Source organism: Rutidosis leptorrhynchoides, chromosome 5 (assembly GCF_046630445.1).
Source record: "Rutidosis leptorrhynchoides isolate AG116_Rl617_1_P2 chromosome 5, CSIRO_AGI_Rlap_v1, whole genome shotgun sequence".
Taxonomy (NCBI): Eukaryota; Viridiplantae; Streptophyta; class Magnoliopsida; order Asterales; family Asteraceae; genus Rutidosis; species Rutidosis leptorrhynchoides.
In genome coordinates this window covers 374,428,131-374,450,261 of record NC_092337.1, presented here as the reverse complement: position 1 = coordinate 374,450,261, position 22,131 = coordinate 374,428,131, and the positions used below count along the sequence as shown (strand labels likewise).

The following is a 22,131-nucleotide window of genomic DNA, read 5'->3' as shown; positions in this document are numbered from 1 at the left end:
TTCTCGACGCCGTCCCAAAATACTAATCGAGACGCCGTCCTTCACTCCGAGACGACGTCCCGAACCCCAAGTCAGAAAATTTTTACGCGTTTTATACCCATTCTATCTCATTTTCATCCACAAAAACACACTCTTATCTCTTTCTCTCTGCCCAAAAACCGAACCACTCTCAAGAACCCTAAATTTCTACATCAAATTCGTGATTTCCTCTTCAATTTCAAGCCTCTAATCATGAACTTCTGGGTATGGATTCTACATTTCTTCACTTTTCTTTATCAATTACTTACATTGTATGTTTATATATATCAATTGGTTAAAGATTAGTGTGGGGTGTTTGATTTGCTTGATTATTGTGAAGATTAACATGCCTTAGATTGTTTTAATTGCCCTAATGTGTTTATTTTGCAAAGATTACATGTTCTTTAGGGTTTGTTCATGATGCTAGGGTTTGTAAAATTTAAATCCGAATTGTGAGTGTCTAATTCATGATGTTGGGTTAATGTTTGATGATTATGATTCTTGTGAAGTAATTGATTGTGTTGATGATGTTGATGTCAATTTGGCCGGGTCGTTTTTGAAAGTTAGTGAATTGCTAAGCATATTGTGAATTGTAATGAAATTTTGAAGTATGTATGCTTGTTTTTCACATGTATGGGCCTGTTGAATCAATTTAATAGAATGGAATGCCATAATGTATGTTGTTATAAGGTCATTTGAGCTAAATTGTGAAAATTGCATTATGATTTGTGTTGAATATGTTTAGAATGCAAAGTTAAATGCTATGACCTATGACACATCATACTTGAATCTTTTAAGTCCTATGTTTGTGTTACATTGTGATGTTATGATTTTCATTTTTGAAAGTGTGCTAATGAATTCAAGTTGACTTTGGTTGACTCTGGTATAAACTTGTGAACATGCACTTTTGTGTAAATGAATCATACTACTTTTGAACTAGGAATTGAGTGATTAATCTCTCCTGCTATTCGGTTATATTTTGGCTAACATTAACACAACGATTTCTATGTTCTTTTGGTTTTGTGTATAATGTTTTGCAGGGACAAACAAGCAGGGGAGGACCGGCACCTAAAAGGGGAAGACCATCAGGTTTAGCTCCACCAAGACAACCACCACCACCACAAGAACAACCTCATTCATCATCTTCTTCGGGAGAAGAAGAAGGGGAGGATCTCAATGATCCTAGGGTTTGGTTAAATCAGGTACAGAATGACGATGACTACACCGGAACCTTTGAAAGAATAAACCGCAGGCCCATTAATGCTACTTGGTATTTCATTTGGGGGCCATTAGAGGAGGCGGGCATGCGCCGTCATGTTACTAATTTACTCGCCATTCCATACAATAGAGTAGTAGCCCACGCCTGGGAACATCTTTTTAGCATCAATGAACCAATCTACCCGGTGCTTCTTAAAGAATTCTACTCTACAATGCGGTTTAGCAATGTAGCCGATTATTTATCCGCTGAGTTTCTACGGTTTCGTCTTGGAGGCCAAGACAGGGCTTTGAGCAGTTTTCAAGTGTGTAGAATTTTGGGTATTTTTGAAGAATTCACCGACACACAGTTAGGTGAATATTTGAGGGCTTCGGATTACGTTGGCCGACATCAGTTTGATGACACTTCTTATTGGCGCAGAATTTGTAAGCCAAATATTGCGCCTGCTCATTTTCGATCAAGCAAACATCGGTACAATGAAATCGCAGCCCGTGATGATAAGCTGCTTCACCGCCTCATTGCATGTACTTTTAATGCAAGGATAGAGGGTAATGAGAAGGTGAAAACCTTAGATTTGTGGATTATGGATCAGATCAAGCGGGGGGCCTATACCGATATTCCTGGGTTAATCGGTAACTATTTTCTTTCCATTGCTACCGAGACGCGGGTACGGAAGCCACTTTTGGGGGGGCACTACATAACCCGATTTGCCCGACACTTTAACATTGATTTCGACAGATTACAGGAATTACCGAGTATAATGAAACCTTTGAAAAAGGTTTTTTATATTAATGCCGAAATCCTTATGAAAGACGCAAATGGGCATTTGGTCCCCTTTGTGGCAGCCGGTGCAGGTGGCGCGAGTGGCAGTGGTGTTCAACAGGAACAGGAGCAGGAAGAGGAGGCTGAAATGGAGGCCCAAACTAATGTTAATTTGCAGGTTCCGTGGCAACCGTCCCAAGAGAATTGGGATAGTTTAGTTGGTAGTGTCAACAACATGCGATTGAGCCCGAATGAACAAAGGACACACAACCAACAAATGCGGGATAGTCAGGAAAGAATGGAGCAACGACAGATTGCTCAAGTGCACGATCAGGGATGGATGAGTTATGGTATTGATTGGAATAACCATAACTCTGAGCTATTTTATTCTAACCCTGAACAGTACTACGGTACCACACGTCTGACGCCACAGTATTACACGGATCCGGAACACCCACCTCCACCTCATCCGATTTATAACTCCTCAGCTGCGATGCAGGAAGCTCGGGAAAGATTTGAGAGAGAGTATCCACATGGGCACCCGTACCGCGATGGTTCGGGTAATTATTTCTTTCCATACGGTAACTAGGCCTGCGTGCCTATTTGATCATTTTGTACTATTGGTTTGAGACTATTTTATTTGTGTGATGTATTTGGATACATTTATGGTTTGTAATAATTATACTAATGTGTGGTTTGATTAAACGGATGTGGTTGAATAAACACCGTTATTTTTATATGCTTTGTGTGGTTTGTTTATTTTTTGCAGCATGATTGAACTTCCAAGACTAGCATTAAGTTCAGCGACATTTGATATTATGATGTGTGTATAATGATAATCGCGGACTAGATGATGTTCTTATGCTGGCAGTAAGTTCAGCGGCATCCGTCTACTTGTTCCACGATTTACAGGTTAAAAATTGGAAATTTCTACAATCACCCTATCACTTTGCCCTCTAAATTTAAACCTTTTTCTGATTTCATGCAATGAGGGCCTTGCATGATCTCAAGTGTGGGGTGGGGAGTAGAAATTTATCGGGAACTCGTTTTACTAAAAATAAGGCGTTAAAGGCAAAATAACTTATAAAAGGTTAAATTTTATAAAATTGATTTTAAAATTTATAGACGGATTAAGATCAGGTTTAACAACCGAATTTCCATCATAAATATAAATTTTTAAAGATATTTTATAAATTTAATTGATTATAAGCTTATATAAAATTTTTTTAAAAATTTTCAAGCAGCCTTAAAAACGATTAAAAGCCCGAAAAAAAAAAAAAAAAAAAAAAAAAAAAAAAAAAAAAAAAAAACATTTTATACACATTATGGTCTTAAAAATTAGAAAACAAATGTTGTTTTGCATTTTAAATTATTAATAGTCTTTGAAGTTGCTCCATCATTCAATTATTTGAATGAAAATCCTACTAGTTTAGTAAGCTAACGAGTAGGTCACTTGTACCAAAACGAGTGTAAACCGTGAGAGAGCGGTGATTGTATAGCGTGGTCGGAAACCGGATCTCGCGCCAGATCGAAAACCTTAAGGACGATCCTCATTGTTTCTCCTAACAAGGACAATGTTGCGTCCGACCACCTCTTATGACCAATAGGATGTATCTATTCCATCCTAAAGGGAGTCAAGTCTCCCGAACGACACACTTGCTGATTTATTTCAAAAGTTGTAGTCCAGACCAGTTGTAGGGTGACGAAAAGTCTTGAAAAGTCATTGCTAAAATCGACTGGAAATCTACCAGGCCTCAACATCAAACAGGGAAACTGGTAGTCAAAGCTTATCTCAATGAGGAAGATTTGCTAGCCAAATGGGAAGCGCACCATGATACACAAATTATCAGTGATTGATCAGATTCCCAGTGGATAACCTCCGGAAAGGTAATATATCAGCTTTTAAGCCTGATAAAATTCAATCTTTATGATTGACTTAACGGATTAGATGATTACCTCATAATTGTCAATGATATCCGGATGTGATGTGTATCCTCCTAAGCACATTATTTTCTACCGACATCTTGTAATGTTAGGTACCGTGGGAGGGATTGGCTTGACCAATAGCGGGAAACCCGCACTCATTTTTCAAAAATTTAAAAATCCGACAAAATCGGAAAACGTGTCTAGTATTTAAAAACTAGTATGATATTTTCAAAACCATAAAACGTTTTCATCAAGGTCCTGATTTCCCTAGGATCAAATTTTTCGGATACTTGGCTCTAATCTCCCAAAAATGTGTGTGTGTGTTTCCATTGTGTATAAAGCGTGCGTGTGATTTCAATAAAAGTATACTATACTTAAAGCATGTGTTTCCATAGTGTATATAGCGTGAGTGTGTTACTTAAAGCGTGCGTTTCATATAGTGTGAATTGTGTTTTCATATCAACGTGTGTGTTTCGTGTGTTTCGAGTAATTCATGTAATGTTTGTAATCTATATTGTGTGATTATGATTGATAGTGTTCTACTTTGTAACGAAAGAATTGCTTGAGGACAAGCAAGGTTTAAGTGTGGGGTGTTTTGATATTGCTCAATTACATCATATATATCTATCGCAATATCACTAAAAATACTCTATATTCGAAGATAATGAAGATGATCTACAAGGGATATGTCAAGATGCGCGAATTTGTATCGGAAGAGTAGTTTGCAAAGAATTTCGATGATTTATGACATCGGTTGATCCCGATACGAGTTAGTATCAAGATAGCGCTTTAAAATGATATAACAAAGCCTCCGATATGTGAGAGTTCGTTCAAATGAAGTAATATTGAAAAGAAAACGAAACAGTGCTTATAACCCACCTGGGACGCCGTCTTGGGCTGTGGGACGCCGTCCTGGATTGAGAAACGGGACGCCGTTTTGGTGGATTGGGACGCCGTCCTGGACAGTTAAATGGGACGCCGTCCTGCCTTTTGGGACGCCGTCCCAAAGTAGGTGTGACCGAACTTTCTGCTTTTTACCTAATTTCTCCACCTTAAAATGTCAGTTTTTGGGACTGTTTCATTAGAGTTACGTACAGAGAAGTTTAGAGACGATTTTCAGGAGCATCTTGGAGAATTCCATCCTCTTTGAAGAGGCCAAAGATCAAAGCATCATCCATCAACATCTTCTTCATCCAAGAACTCTTGTTCTTGTAGGTTATATACTTGTTCTCAGAAATGATTTCAGTTTATAATTTGAGTGAATTGTTGTCTGTTACAATGATTATTGGCTAGTTTCATTAATGTTTGTCTAGATTAATAACCAAGGTATTGGATGTAATCTTATTGATTGAATGTATTATGTGTGTTAGATTGAAGCTTGAATAGAGAACCATGCTTATTGTTGTTAGAACCATTTGTATCTAGTTAATTGATATGTTGTTGATAAAGAGAACTCTTGTTAATGTATCATATTGATTTACAATCAACTTGTCTTAGATTGATTGTTTGCTAAACCGGACCAAGGGGGTAAACTAGATTAAAACGGTTAGACAAAATAGGAATGAATTGTGTAGAGCGAACGCAAAGGCAATTGTTATTCAAGTCTTTAATCTTGTTGATCAACTAGTCACAAACGAAAAGGTCTAAGTTATAGGGAACCCTCGCTTAGTAATTCTAGTTTGAGTACTTGCTAAAGAGAACTCTTGGCGAGTCGATTTAGGTGATTAGCATGCTTATAGTTATTTAATTACAAATACAAGAACTATAGTGAAAAGGGAACCCTTGAGCTTGTTATTGTATTTGAGTGTTTATCCGAGAGAACTCTTAGTAAAACCTATTAGATAACTACACACATAATTATTCAATCAGGGCTTAATATCTAATTTACATCCAATACCGAGGGTAAAATATCTAGATGAACATTTCATCTCTTTGATTTAATTCAAAACTATCTTTATTGCTTTATTTGCATTTATTTGCATCTTATAAATCAAAAGACTAAAAATATTGTTTTTACATTTAACCTTCTTTGATTTGGCTAAATCGTTAAAACAGCCACAAAACATAAAACTTGTACTTTTTACTTTAATTAACTTAGTTAATCATAATATAGTTGCTACTTCTAGTTTGACTGATATACTGTCCTTGGAACGATACACGGATTTTACCATTATCTATACTACTACACGATCGGGTACACTGCCCGTTAGTGTGTAGCAATCTTTAAAACCGGTATTTTCCATAAGATAAATAATAGACACGATTTCGCACATCAGGGTGTGATCTGTGAACCTTTATCACGTTCCATTAGAAACTCAACATGACTTACTGTAATATAATCACGTTGATCAAGTGTCATTATATTATACTAACTCATGCTTTAGTTCCCAACACTACTTCAAACACATTCATATTTTAAACTCGAAGGTTTCAGAATTTAGAAACTAAAATAGTTTCTTTTATGATTTTACACAGATAGCGCGAAGAAGTAAATGATTTCGGATAACAATAGTTGTGAAGATATCTTCAGAAACAACAAAGATATTTATAATGAAAGATATGATAATATCTTAGAACATTTAAGATCAGAGGATGATGAATAATATTGTCCGCAAGGGTTTTAGAGTAAGGAACAAGGTATTTGCTAAGGATTTCAGCATACACCGAATCATTTGTATTCTTTGAAGGTAGATTTCGTCTTTGTGATTTGTCCACAGCCTCCTTCATGGTCTGCTCAATCCGTTTTCCAGTTTCAAACCTTCTCTTTTTCTCAGCTTTACCACCATACTATTCTTTATCATCAAACTTTTGACTGTTAAGGTCGTTTACAGTTTTTGCTGCTTCATCAGCATTTTTCTAATTTCAGAGAACTAGTTCATAGTTTGGGATGTTTTTCAGAAACTTCACATTCGAAGTATGTAAGTCGAGAAGATAGATATTATCTATATATAACTGTTGTCGTAGAAAATGCTGCGAGATTCAAAATACTGATTGCTAATTCCCGGTGGTTGGTATGGCAATTATTGTTACAAGATGTGAATGAGTACATGATAGGGTTTCAATGAGTATAAGAATTTTTCGAAAGGTCAAGGATTAATAAAGTTGTTGGTAAATTTACTGCTAATGTGGTGAAACATGAAAGGTTCCCCAGTAACAAAAATGTATATGTCAAGGTTATAATAAGGGTAATCTGAAAAGTCGAAGTTGACTGGTTGAAAGTGTGATAAAACTGAATACTTTGAAAAGGGATTGCAAGATTATTTTCGGTAATAACAATGCTAAAGGATCTTTCACATTTTTTTGAAGTCAAAGTATAGCTTTGAAAGATGTAGAGATCTAAGAATGATGTCACCCGTTAAATCTTGGCTTGGATTCTGATCCGTCAATATCAGAATATGTAATTGAATTTGTATGGAAACGATTGTATATCGCTGTGAGCATAGTTAATAATTTTTGAATCAAAGTTGAAGAATGTACAGTATAACATATTAATTGTGAACTTATATATTTCCCGAGTATTACCTACCCGTTAAAGATTTCACAATTAATACTTTGTACAAAAGAATTATTATTACCGTTTTTATGAAAATATATGTATGTATATTTTCTTCAGATGTAATACAGATTTAATGAGTTAATATCATATTAAGCTCATTTGATTTTTGGCTGGAATTAGAAATGAATAATCTCTAAAATATTAAAGATTACTTAATCTTTGCGGATTATTTCGTTAATGAAATCAATACTTCATTATTTATTCTTATTGATATTCCTTGCTGAAGGATGTTGATGTTCGTGAAATTCTTGTGAACCTTACAAGGCACATATGATGTTTTCTGGATAGTTTCGAGTACATCGAAAATAAAAATGTAAAATCAATTATGTAATTGAATAATACACTTGGTTTATTATGAAATGAAATTCATTAGATTGAAACAGAGATTGTAGTTAACGATGGTTAAGGTGTTAAGGAAGGATGTACATCATTGCATATTAGTAATATGAACTAACCGGGTAGTACCTACCAGTTAAGATTCACACGTAATAGCTTAGTACGAAAAGATTTATTTTGATTTCAAAATTCATATATATTAAATATACATAAAATTTCTTCAGGGAAAATGAGTTAATACTTCATCGGTTATTGTTGCGGGTATTTCTTGGTAACTACGGTGCGTATGACGTTGATGCTCGTGGAACAGATTGTGAAGTTGAGGTTTGCAATGCGGATGTTGTTGGTGGTGGTAATGGTACTGTTGGTGTTGTTGTCGGTGGTAGTGTTGATGCCGGTGATGCTGCTGGTGCTTGTAACCTTTGCACCATATTCTCCAAAGCCACTACCCGAGCGCGAAGCTCGTTGACTTCTTCTACTACACCGGGATGATTGGCGGTTCGGACGAGTGGATGAATAAGATCCAGAATTTGAGATAGTATATTTTCATGACGAGATACTCTGGAAATGAGAGAGAAAATGGTGTCTCGAACAGGTTCGCCGGTAAGTGCTTCAGGTTCTTCGCCAAGAGAACAATGTGGTGGATGGAAGGGATCACCTTCTTCTGGTCTCCAATGATTAAGTAGACTACGAACCCATCCCCAATTCATCCAGAATAGATGATGGCTAATTGGTTGATCCATTCCGGTTACACTATCTTCGGAATTCAGGTGAATATCCATATCGGAATAGCTGTCGGAGTTTAAGGAATTTGAACTAGATACGGGATCCATCTTGTATAATTAGGGAGATGATTTTTGATATGAATTAGATTATAGAATTTAGTTTGGTATTCTTCGATACATAATTTACATATGTATATATAATACCAAATTCCATAAATCACGGAGAAATTTTCGAAAGATGTCAGAAAAAGTTTACAGTAACAGATACGCTAAGATATGAATTTTTGTCTATACACTATTTATGCAATAAATGCAGTAAGACGTGTCTAGACTAGGAATGATAAGCAGGTAATTTCCGACAAGAAATGATAAGCAAAACTTTTGACATGCAAACACAGTCGAAGTCCAGACTTACGAATGCATCTTAACAACTATCAGTTAGACACATTCATGCAAGACCTGGTTCGCTAGAACCAACGCTCTGATACCAACTGTGACGATCGCTCCAAATCCATATGGACGAACACGTCATTCATTGATTTCATTGCGAGGTATTTGACCTCTATATGATACGTTTTGTAAACATTGCATTCTTTTGAAAAGGCACACCATATATGAATATTTAAATTAAAGGTTTTCGACATCTGATGATTTCTACATATAGACAATCACCGTAAATAATAGTTTACAACAGTACTTCCGTTGACAATGAAGTCAAAATAAGATACATGGTGATGATTTGGTGAATGCAACGTTTTCTTGAAAAATATGCCATGTAAGACTCCATGCACATAGCTTGTCTATCATATAAGCAAACAGCGGAAGACTTCTAGGGAACCTGAGAATAAACATGCTAACAAGTGTCAACACAAAGGTTGGTGAGTTCATAGTTTTAGTGTTATGCATAATCTGTTTATAAAGGTGAATCACAAGTTTTCAGTTGTTTCATCCAGAAACGTTTATCAAAATATTCTACAAGATTGAGCACCCTGGTAACTAAACTTAATGTTTAATAATTTGTACCCTTTGTATAATCATCTTAATAGTACACGCAAACCAATGTGTACGCTTCTCAAATAGCATACGTCCGTTAAAAGGCTAGTGCTCTAGCTCGGACGGGGATATCAAGCCCTATGGATCCATATACTACTACTCGCGCCCACCAGTTCTTATAACCGGCAGTTACTAGTTACCAAAGCTAAGGGATTTTCGGTTCAAACTCAGTGTAGAATTTAGTATGTACTTGTATCCATTGTGTTTAAAATAAAGTGCATGTATTCTCAGCCCAAAAATATATATTGCAAAAGCAATTAAAAAGGGAGCAATGAAACTCACGCATATAAATCTAGTATTTTCAGTATTTATAAACAGTCGCATGTATTCTCAGCCCAAAAATATATTGAGTAAAAGGGATCATATGAAACTCACACATATAAATATTGTATATTTGTTAATAAAGCATTTGCATGTATTCTCAGCCCAAAAATGTAGAGAGTAAAAGGGATCTTATGAAACTCACACATATAAATATTGTATATTTGTTAATAAAGCATTTGCATGTATTCTCAGCCCAAAAATGTAGAGAGTAAAAGGGATCTTATGAAACTCACCTTAGCAGCACATAAGGTCATTCACCAAAAAGTGACCGAAATTCGGAATGCAAAATTAACCGTAGATCTCAACATATCAATATTGAGATTCAATATTGTAGGAAAGTACGTAGACGTAACGGAGATGATAAACACTAGGTTTGATTCATAAATATATCCCCGAATATTGCCCATAACCTCCTTGGCAATAACTCATAGTTTCCTTAGTTATAATCGGTTTGTAACCCGAATAAAAATACCCGTGTATCACTTGTTACAGTACCATACTACTAATTTAAAATTTTAAGCTAGAAAATATACAGAGTGATTTATTTATGTGAGTGTGTGAGTGTTTTTTTTTTAGTTCCTAATAAGTACTTCGTTCATATATATATATATATATATATATATATATATATATATATATATATATATATATATATATATATATATATATATATATATATATATATATATATGTAAAATAATAATATAATAATATAATATATAATATAATAATAATAAAAAGGTAAGCCGCCATCACTTTTTATGTCGACAAACTTTTTATGTCGACAAACATTACGCGTTTCGCGTAGATAGGTACACGTTCCGCGTATGGTGTCTTCACGAAAGTTGTAGATTTTTGAGTTACGGACGTCTGGACACCGGAATCACCCTTTTTCGAGTCAGTATGATTTAGTTATGATTTTTCTCGTGCAAGTGCGCAGGTTTAGTGATTTCCATCATTTTAACTTGAAATCTTGAGATGAAATGTTGTAGTCTTTTAGTGCTCATTAGAAATCTTTATTTTATCTTTATTTTCATTTTCATATCATTGAAAATCCATAAAAAGATTTTAACAATCAAATTTAATTATATCGAAAAACGTGTCCATACTAAATCGAATAACTATAGTTCTCTAAAACTAATTACATTCACATCTTTTTATCGAAACGTTATAATAATTAAAAATCTATTATTTCAAAGAACGCTTTCATATATTTGAACTAAATCGAATAAATATAATTTAGTTTTTCCAGAATTAGTTATATTCAAAATTATTCTTTAAAAGGTTTCATCTATATCGTAAAACGTTTTCAATATTAAGAAAACTAAATAATTAACTTTATCAAGAGACACGAGACAATCATTGTATTGAAAGTTAATCTCTACTAACCTTTGTCCAGTAATCGTTAATTGACATATTTGTTCTTACTTGTAGGTCACTTTACCATTTATTCCGAATATCGTTAAAAAGGAAAGGTTTCCTAAATCAAAGTGGACCTCTCAATAGAGACTCACGATCATACAATGTATCTAATAAATCAATCATTTGATATTATCTTTTAATTCCGTTGATAATTATATTAAACCTATATCGAAACAAATACGTTCGTGTAAAGTATTATACGTCTAATACTTTGTTAACGTTTTCAAGTTATAATATATACACATATACATATATAATCATGTCCGTTCATATAATGGTTCGTGAATCATTGGAATTTGGTCGAGGTTAAATGAATGTATGAACATAGTATAAAATTTTTGAGATTCAACTTAACAAACTTTGCTTATCGTGTCGGAATAATATAAAGATTAAAGTTTAAATTTGTTCAAAAATTTCCGGGTCATCACACCACGGAAAAGAAAACTAAACGAAGATCAGTCTTTAGATAACCGTTATTATCCAATCAAAACCAAAAAAAAAAAAAAAAAAAAAAGACAAAACAAAGTGAAGGTGAGCTAATCCCCGAATAACATTATACGAAATAACAATGCGCCAATACGCAGCAATTGCCAATCACAACCCCAACCACAATCTTCTGTGTGTCCCAACTGGATGATGAAAAATCGACTTCAACATCGTCCGCATCCAATTTATTCATAAAATTAACGAGGTTAGCTCTTTCATACTAGGTACATTTATCAGTTATCAAGACATTTTTTACCTTTTAAATGTTTTTCTCGAGGACATACTAAACAAACCATGCTTATTTAAGCGATGCAAATTTCTTTTCTTATGATGAAAACAAACCACCGAGCTATTTACCAATCATTATCAATCATTACCTTACAAGCGCCACAATCTCCTGCCTAAGTTCCCCATCATTACATTCACACCTGAACACAACATTTTCCGAAGGGCTTGAATTCAAATTGAGCCCATTAATACCCACGTGAAAAAATCCAAAAAGTATCTGGTTTTAACCCTCATAGTTCATACAACTATTAAACATTAGAGAATTAAACATAATAAAGCTGAATACTTGAATATTTTAAAGCTGAATACTTTGTTTTTGTTGACAGGTTCTTCTAAGTTTTGTCGGCTAAGGGTTATATTTAACAAATTATTTTATGCCTACATTAAGTTATATGTTGCCTTTGATAAAACTGAATAATTAAGCACTGAATAGTTCGAATAATTTAAAGGTTTTGAAAAAGTTGCATATAAATGACGATAATCTGTTTGATAATCATATTGAACGAATTATTTGAATGATGTGAAATTATCTTATTAACCTTGACATGAATAAAACTACAATATAGTTGTGTAATAAGTGTTACTGATATAATTTAAAGAGAATATTACATACTCCGTACATTTAAGTGTTTAATGGTTACGAGAGAATTTTATCTCTAAATTCTACTAGCCATCTTTATTTTTTCCACACTATTACGGATATGAAAATTCTAGAAAAAGTTGGATTCGATTGTCAACTGCTCCTATCGGAAATAGGATTGATTGCGGATTCGAGCTATAACACATGGTTTCATAAACCCGTACGACTTTGCCGAGCAGGTTATTATGTTAGGGCTTAGCCCTATATGTTGATGTATATTGTATCTGTGGTATTCAATAATCATGCGCATTATTTCCACTCCAATATGGTATCAGAAAATACGCTCTCCTTCCAAATTAAAAACGTTTCTTCTTCCCTCCAACCCTAATCTGCCACTACTAACCTCTCCTTCTTCATCTTTTCTGACCTGATTTCTATCCCCTTCTTCCTAGCATGTCAGCTTCCAAATATGATAAAATTTACACTGCGACTTCGGTCACCCATCTCATACCCATCAAGCTTGATCTCGCAAAGCTTAATTACGCCCACTGGAACAAGTTATTTACCATTCATTGTGTCGTCACAAGGTCTAGTAATACGGTGGGATGACAATAAAAAATGTGTAGTTATAATAGGGTACAACAAAGTAATGGTTCAACACTAAACTTATTTTTTCATAAGCCCAAGCTAGTAACATTGTTTAGGTGACAAAGTAAGAAATTACATAAGTAACTTTTATATAATTATATGCCATTAATTAATTTTTTTTTTTAAAAATTAATTAATTTTATAATCATCTTTACTCAATTTACTACAAAATAAACTTACAGCTCCAGCTACTTTGTCAAATACTTATAAAAAATAAGCTGAAACTCAGTTGTGCCAAACACATCCTATGTATAAGAAAAGAAAATCAATTTAAAATGGTACAGTAATCTATAAGTTCTATTAAAATTCTAAAATGATGATGAAATAATTAACTTTTTTCTTTATATAAAAAAATCAAAAAGAAAAAAGAAAAATTGTGAGGGCATGTAGGTGATGCCATAAATAAAATTATTTTTACAATTAAATTAAATCTACTTAATGATATCATAAATAAGGATTATCTAAGCTTAAAAAAATCATAAATAAAGAAAAAAATTCTAAGCCTTTATGATGATCTGATTGAAATAATTAATTGTAGTTAGTAAAAAAAAAATATTAACATGTTAATTTATAATATATGAAGCATTATGTACAATCTTATGATAAAACACCATCATGATCAAATGTACACTATTTGAAACATTATGTACAACCTTATGATAAAACAATCACATCACCATTTGTACAATCTTTTACAAATCACCTCATAAACACGTGTACAAATTTTGAAGCATATTGTACAACCTTCATATAATAATTGTATTTTAATTTTTAATAATTTATCAAGAGACATTTGTTATTACTAATAATTATTATTAAAAATATAAATATTCAATTTTTAAACAAACTTTATTATAATTATTATAATTATAATTATAATTATTATATTATTATTATTCAAATATGAGTGTTTTTTACGATATTAATTACGTTACATATGTATGCAAAATGCATGTCTCAATAAAAGGTTGTAATGTAGGCATATATATATATATATATATATATATATATATATATATATATATATATATATATATATATATATATATATATATATATATATATATATATATAGTTTATTTATTCTGACCAAGTTAAGTACGTCAATATATTTGTAAAAACAATGACAAATTTCTTATCCACGGGTCATTAAACTAAATGACTTTAACATTTACATTCTCTTAATACCTAAAACATACTACCTCCGTCTCATTCCAATAGGTCATTATTTTATTTTGGGCTGTCCCATTCTGATAGTCCACTTCCATAAATAGAAAGAAAAGAAGATATTTCATTGATGGATTTGGAGAGAGGAGATATTTTATTGGTGGAGAAATGAAGTTAGTGGGATTTCCTAAAACTGCGTGTTTTTTGTCTGTGGACTATTGGAATGAGACGGAGGTAGTATTTTTAAACTGTTTCGTTTAAACAAACTCGTGATTTTACGGGTCATTTCAGTATTTTGTTAAAAAATGGGATTATCACCAAAAAACCCATTTTTTTTACCTTTCTTGCGTGAGAGCCAAAAAAAAAAAAAAAATTGCCAATTTGCCCTCGCAAGGAGCAAGGTGCCTTGCTCCCTTGCACCTTGCGTCCTTGCGACCTTGGTTTCACATGGGAGCAAGGAGCAAGGCACCTTGCTCCCTTGCTCCCAGGTGGAAGCAAGGACGCAAGGTGCATCTGGCTCCTTTGCTTCCACCTGAAAGCAAGGACGCAAGGTGCCTCTTGCTCGCAGGTGGAAGCAAGGGAGCAAGAGGCACCTTGCGTCCTTGATCCCAGGTGGAAGCAAGGGAGCAAGATGCACCTTGCTCTCAGGTGGAAGCAAGGGAGCAAGAGGCACCTTGCGTCCTTGCTCCCAGGTGGAAGCAAGGGAGCAAGAGGCACCTTGCTCCTTGCTCCCATGTGAAACCAAGGTCGCAAGGACGCAAGTCGCAAGGACGCAAGGCGCAAGAGAGCAAGGCACCTTGCTCCTTGCGAGTGAAAATTGGCAATTTTTTAATTTTTTTGGCTCTCACGCAAGAAAGGTAATAAAAATGGGCTTTTTGGTGATAATATACACGTGTGAAGTAAGAACATGATATAAGCCCAATTGGGTGTGGGCCGGTGATACGATCAGTGAACACAATAACACAAACGATGAACAAATCCCATATTTGCCGGCATTCATCAAAAGCAGAAACACTTGCACGAACATACACAAAATGACGAAATCAGTAAAGTAATTCCATCGTCATCAATCGATATTATCAGCGAATGGGGGGAAGATGGAGGTTAACCTCGCTATTAATATCAAGATTCGCTGCCGATTCAATATCTCGAATTCAACCTAATATTGCTTACCGCCGATTTATTACTAATAATCCTCTTTTAATACCCACCAATCAATCACCCAATTCTTTCATAACCGTATGTAACTTTAGACCATTCTCTTCTTACCCATATGCAGCAAACCATATTTTTGATCTTGTTGGTAATACTAATTATGATTATGATGATGAACATAATAAATATACAGAAGAAATGTTTATGGACGATGATATTGATGAGGTCACCAAGGTTTCTATGAAAGCCATCTTTCTATGTACCAGGTACACGTGTGTGTATATATATATATATGTATGTATCATGACTATTTGTTACAGTGCTTGCAAAGTGTTTGATAAAATGCCAAAGTAAGCATTTTTTTATTTGCAGACTTGAAGAGATGCATTAAGCTATGTAAGAAGAGCTATTACAATATGAATGACCTTACTTTTTTAGTTGTAATACACTTGTAATATATAATATAAAGTGATTGTAATATACTATATATAGACATAGGAGTGATTAAATTAGGAAGCAAGAATACTATGAACCAGTCAATGTTCAACATTAAGACGCACATCTAATTTGCGTATGTGGAATTTAGTAGCAATGCCCTTGATATATAAGCCTTTAAGTTTTATTTATCTGCTTGTACGAAATGATTTGTCCGGATCTCACTAGAGCTCCTTCCTATGTATAGCTAATAGCTAATTAACCTTTATTGGGCAATGAATGTTGAACTTTTAATGTTATCTCTTGGATGCACTAGTTAACTGTTGTTTATGGTTTGTTGGTGATCAATGTGTGTGCTTTTGCATGTTTTTACTTCTTGCTTTCTTGGTTTAGTTTCTCAGATATATGGTTTTGACAGTGTCGATTTGAAGGGCTTGCAAACTGAGATGTCAAGCCATGTTGTTCGTCCTACCTCTCGATCAACCAACCATATTGCTCTCAGATTTTGCAATCATAGTTCTGATTATACGGTATAAACATGTGCTACTTCGTGTTGTCTAGGGGTTGTTTACTTTTGTTTTGTATTGAGTGTTGTTTCCTTATGCCTCTGTTCGTGGAGGGGTGGAGGGGTCTCTGTTTCTATGTCTCCTACAAACATACCATTTTTCAGATTAAGTGACAAAAAAACAACAATTTTACAATTTTACTGACTGAATTAAGAGTTGTACAAAACTATCATTAAGTGGAAAGTAAACAGGATAATGTAACTGAAAGATAAATGTGAATGAGGTATATTTGTTGCAGGGTGAAGAAAACAGTAGCCGTGATAGCTACATGGTGGTGTTTCAGTATGGATCTGCCGTGTTGCTTAACATGGAGGATCATGAAGTAGAGTCATACCTTGACATAATACGAAGACATGCTTCTGGAGTAATTCGTTCTCAAGACACAAGAAAAGATGGTTAGTTAACTTTCTCCTAGAAATACTACTACTATTTCTTTTGTCTTTAAAAAAAAGAAACGTAATCATGCTTTATAACATCATATTATGTCTACTTTTATGTTAATTTTAAATTTTAAATGTTAGATTATCTGATATACAATCATTCCTAGCATAATGAAAAGTGTGGTTCAATCGGTCGATCCCCTTTTTTCACCCTTCCTCTTAGGCAAAAACAGAGGCATGTCACCTTAAATAGCCTTTAAATACATTGGTTAGAAAAAAAAAATTTAATTAAACCACCTAATACTACTGCTGGACTATTTTATATATATATATATATATATATATATATATATATATATATATATATATATATATATATATATATATATATATTTATTTATTTTTGGTAAAGGGATGATACCGACAAAATTTTATAAATCAAAGAAAACTATATACAAAGAGCTAGAGAGAAGTTATTTAGTGCACCTTCCAAACTTTGAAACAAAATTGCCTATTGTGTGACAAAACTTATCAAAATACGAAAAATATCACAACTATAAAGCTCATTGCATATACTACTACTAGCATTTCAAGATTAAAGCAAACAAAAAATTGGTTATACTACACACAATCCATTTCCTTTTTCCAGACCGCATACTTAAAACCCTCCAAAATTGCATCCTGATTAAAATCAGTTTGTTTGTAGCAATTCATAGATAGATATATCCTGCAACTCTCCTTTAATGACTATTTTTCAATATTCAAGAACAGTCAAACTTGTCGTCCACTTCCTTCCAACAGCAGCAAGCATACATATACGCATATAGAATCAACCAAGGCAATGTTTAACCATAAACTTCCAATATATATAAATATTCTCAAGCCTATCTGGATCAGATATCACAAATTACCCATTACTTGATTTATCAGTTTGACTAACAGAAGTCAAACTAACAGCATAAGGAATAAAGTGAACATTTTTTCCATCCTTATTTCCCCTTTATTAAATAAGATTATACTGCAATACTCCTTCTGCACATTGACCAATTTCTCCTTTCTTTCCTAACAATTGTTACCATTTGACTTTTTCAATTTTGACCATTCTAGTTTATGAAAAGGTTTTATAAACCAGAATATATAGAAAACACATGACATATTTTCAAAACATAAAAATATGGTATACAGTCAGTTTGACACAACTAACCATCTCCACCTTATATCATCTCCCCCTCCAAAACCATATCATCTCCCCCTCCAAAACCCTATATGGTATTCTAGAACACCCTTGGACAGACTCATTTAATACCATTTCACACACACACACACACACACACACACACAACTCTGTAGTCCCATAATGTAGGACCAACTCAATGGAAACACACACACACACACACACACACACACATATATGAGAATACCACTACCCACATTGAGTCTTTATTTTGTTGCCAAATTCCTTACATGTCTTGACATTAGAGCAATATAATATTCCACTCATGAAGCTTCTTCAACCTCAAACCACCTTTTCTTTTTGCTTTACAAACATCATTCCAGTTTACCTTTGCTTTCCACAGTGTCATAAAGCTTTCTTTATGTATGTCAACCTTAAAAGCACACCTTGATGGTCCCACTAATGCATTATTGTGATAAGTATATAATGACAATTGATGTATAAGTCCCATGACCAAGTAATATAGTACCATAAGATATAGTAATGGATATCAATAGCTGCTAAACTAATATCACTTAGTTTTTAAATTAAATTGCTTCTCTGTTTTCTTTTTAATTCTAAACAAGTATTAATCAATCACTGTTTTATAAAACTTATGACGAAGTGGGTATAATTTTTTGCAAATAATATGGTTTAATTCTTGTCAATTTCATATGTTTCCCTCCATAATGTCTATTGTCTTTAAAAAGGTGTGTGATTGAGTAAACAGATTATGTCGTCAAGGAGAAGCCATTGTTGAGTGAGGACATGCAGGGTGGCCCAGATTACATCGTTTTGAAAAAACTAGATATTGATAGTATTCGTATCATTAGTAGTGTGCTTGGCCAAAGTATCGCATTGGATTATTTTGTTTCACAGGTGTGTATTACCTTTTTATCTTCTAACATTTTCATCGTATGTTCAAATTGAATTTGTGTACACACTTTATCTTACACGTCTACGTTTTTTTTTTTTTTTTTTACAAAGGTTGATGGCATGGTTGAAGAATTTACGGATATCAATCGTGTAATGGAGAAAACCGGCACATTTACCATGGAAAGGAAGAAGCTTTTTCAGCTTGTTGGAAAGGCTAATTCAAATCTTGCTGACGTCATTCTTAAAGTAGGAATTTTTGACAGGTAATTTTTTTTTTTCTTTCACTTTCAAAGCAAACTATTGAATGCAACTACGGGAGATGAGCGCGTGGGTGGTTTCGTCCCCCTGGGTGATCCCAAACTGTTGTTTAAAAAAAAATAATAATAAATAGAACTGGTGTCTTAACTACCTTCTACCAAAAAACTCCCTACTATATTATCGAAAATTGATGTGTGCACGTAAAGTACCTATATCTTTTTTTTATCTATTCACAGAAAATATATAATTTTCTTTTAGTAATTCAGATCAGAGATTGCATGGAGAGAGGCAAAATATGCTCAAATATATGAGTACCTTCGTGAAGAATATGAAGTCACTCAGCGCTTTGGGAATCTTGATTATAAACTGAAGTTTGTGGAGGTAACTTTTTTTCAGTTTGTCACTGGTATTAGTTAATTTAACGTGTTTAGTGTTACTATTACTCTCTACTTATCTGTAGTGTTTATTTATTTTACAGCATAATATTCATTTTCTGCAAGAAGCCCTACAAAACCGGAAATCGGATCTCTTGGAATGGTGCATCATAGTGTTGCTGAGTATCGAGAACATTATAGGAATATATGAAATTGTGCGGGAAACAAGTATAGTCGTAATATGAAGGATGGATGTATTGATAAAGATGGATCAAGTTAGAGGTGCTTCTCCCTTTTCAAGTAGAACATAGAACGGAATAGGAAAACAAACACTGATTTTATCCCAAAGAATGGGAAATGACAATATTGCCATTTTTTTATTTTTATTTTTACTAATATGGTAAGAGAATGCTATATTAGATGATGTGTATGGTGTCTTTGTATATGTTGAAGTCAACACTATATCAACTTGCACTTACACAAGTGTGGTCAGGTTGTTAAATTTTGACTTGGTAACAGTTGTGAGTTGTGCCATTAAACCTTAACATGTTAAAACTTAACATAAACTCTGATGTAATCCCCCTATTATAATTGTTGGTCCAGAAGATTTTTTTATTTTTTTTTAAATATATATAGTGGATGTTTTTGGTTAGTTACACTCAAAAGATTGTTTCATCTTCAAAATGTACAGATAGCAGATCAAGTATTTGTCAAATAGGTTTAGAAATAAGTGTTTGGATATCCTTTCAAAATGTACAAAACAACAATTGATCCGAACTCACTTTATTTGAACTGAATTAGAACAATTGGTTCGAACTCAGTTGTTTGAATTGATTTTGAACAAAACGTGATCTGAACTTATTGAACAAGGTCGTGACACATTTTACAAGCCACGACCGTGTGAACTAGCATGCAATTTAAAAGAATGATATCATGAATTCACACAAAACTTGGAGAAAGACTTGGTTCGCTCGCACTCGGTTACAGTTGGATCGCCTGGTTGACTAGCACTCGCTCAAATTGAATGCAAGCTCATGCCTTGGGGGGGGGGGGGGGGGGGGGGGGGGGGGTACCATCCATGCTCCGTATTGGATTGGTGCGGGTTTCCTCCTCGGCACGCAGTTGGGGCGGTTATAGCAACTGCGGGAGTCGATCGCGTGGGTGGTAAGTCCTCCTAGGTGATCGCCAACTAACTGGTGTCCAAAAAAAAAAAAATTATAATCATTATAAACAATAATAATAATAATAGCCCTTAATTCAAAAAATGAAAGCTAAATACTCCTTCCGTCTTCGCTGGGTTGCAACATTGCACTCAATATTATCCCTGACCTGAAGTATCCACCTAGGTTGCCTTTCGCTTAGTGTGGGATAGTTGGGAGAGGGTATGCAACTACGGGAGCTGAACACGTGGGTCGTTTAGTCCCCCTGGGTGATCCCAAACTGATGTCCAAACAAAATGACTCCTTCCGTCCTAGTTCAATTGTCTTATTTTGACTTTAGAGGTCTTTTCTTTTCAACTTTGACTTTAAATTACTTTTTGTATGTCATATAATACTTGACGATCATTATACGTGTAAAAATACACTAAAAAACCAATCCATTGATATAAACTTCATAGAATAATATATAATACAAATAAATATATTTAAAGTCAAAGTTGAAAAGAAAAAACCTCAATAGTGAAAACAGGACAATTGAACTGGGACGAAGATAGTAATTAATTACTGCACTATTTTTATTAATAAAAAGTAGGTATAACAATTAATAATTTTAGTTAGGAATATTTTAATGACAATTTTAATAATTGTTTTTATGTCATTGAGATATGCATAATTATTTTGTACATTATCGTTTTCTTTAAATAACCATACTTGATCAATATAATTGTGTGCCTGAAAGGCATATGATAAGAATATTATTACATATAAGATTAAATATTACGGGTGTGTTTGGATGAAATTAGCTGGAGCTGGAGCTTATGGATTAGAGCTGGAGCTGGAGCTTATTTTTAAAAGATGGTAGTTGGAGCTTATTATTTTTAGAAGTGCTTGGTAAACTAGCTGGAGTATATTTTTCAATTCATAAGCTCTATTTTTTTTCATAAGCTACTAGAAGTAGCTTATTTTTCTAGAGCTTATGATTTTCATAAGCTCTACTTGTTATGTCTACCAAACAAAACTTGTTATTTGGAGTTTATTAAAAACATAAGCTCAAGCTCCCATAAACTCTCATAAGCTCCCATAAGCTGTTGTGCCAAACACACCCTACATATAATTCTTTCAATTATACCCTTTATCTTGTCACTTTAAATAATCAAATCTAGGGGCAAATATGGAAAATCAGGACGAAAATGATACAAAATTATTA

The 22,131-nt window shown here is 33.8% G+C and overlaps 1 protein-coding gene across 2 annotated transcripts; it reads left to right on the top strand.

Annotated features, from left to right (window-relative positions):
* Window positions 1-15,518: 15,518 nt before the first annotated feature.
* On the top strand, window positions 15,519-20,361 carry LOC139847425 (protein RETARDED ROOT GROWTH, mitochondrial-like). 2 transcript variants are annotated; one of them, XM_071837096.1, is made up of 7 exons: window positions 15,519-15,928; window positions 16,516-16,627; window positions 16,902-17,058; window positions 18,987-19,135; window positions 19,244-19,395; window positions 19,657-19,771; window positions 19,869-20,361. In XM_071837096.1, the coding sequence occupies exons 1-7, from the start codon at window positions 15,594-15,596 to the stop codon at window positions 20,007-20,009; spliced, it is 1,161 nt and encodes a 386-aa protein (XP_071693197.1). In that variant the 5' UTR covers window positions 15,519-15,593; the 3' UTR covers window positions 20,010-20,361. The 2 variants fall into 2 exon arrangements, with proteins under 2 accessions (XP_071693197.1, XP_071693198.1); XM_071837097.1 differs by having other exon boundaries at window positions 19,649-19,771; window positions 19,869-20,003.
* The last annotated feature ends 1,770 nt before the right edge of the window (window positions 20,362-22,131 follow it).

Coding starts and splice junctions, on each gene's coding strand:
- LOC139847425 (XM_071837096.1), top strand. CDS start 15,594: ATGGGGGGAAGATGGAGGTTAACCTCGCTATTAATATCAAGATTCGCT. Junction 15,929..16,515: donor GCCATCTTTCTATGTACCAG/GTACACGTGTGT, acceptor TGGTTTTGACAG/TGTCGATTTGAAGGGCTTGC. Junction 16,628..16,901: donor ATCATAGTTCTGATTATACG/GTATAAACATGT, acceptor TATTTGTTGCAG/GGTGAAGAAAACAGTAGCCG.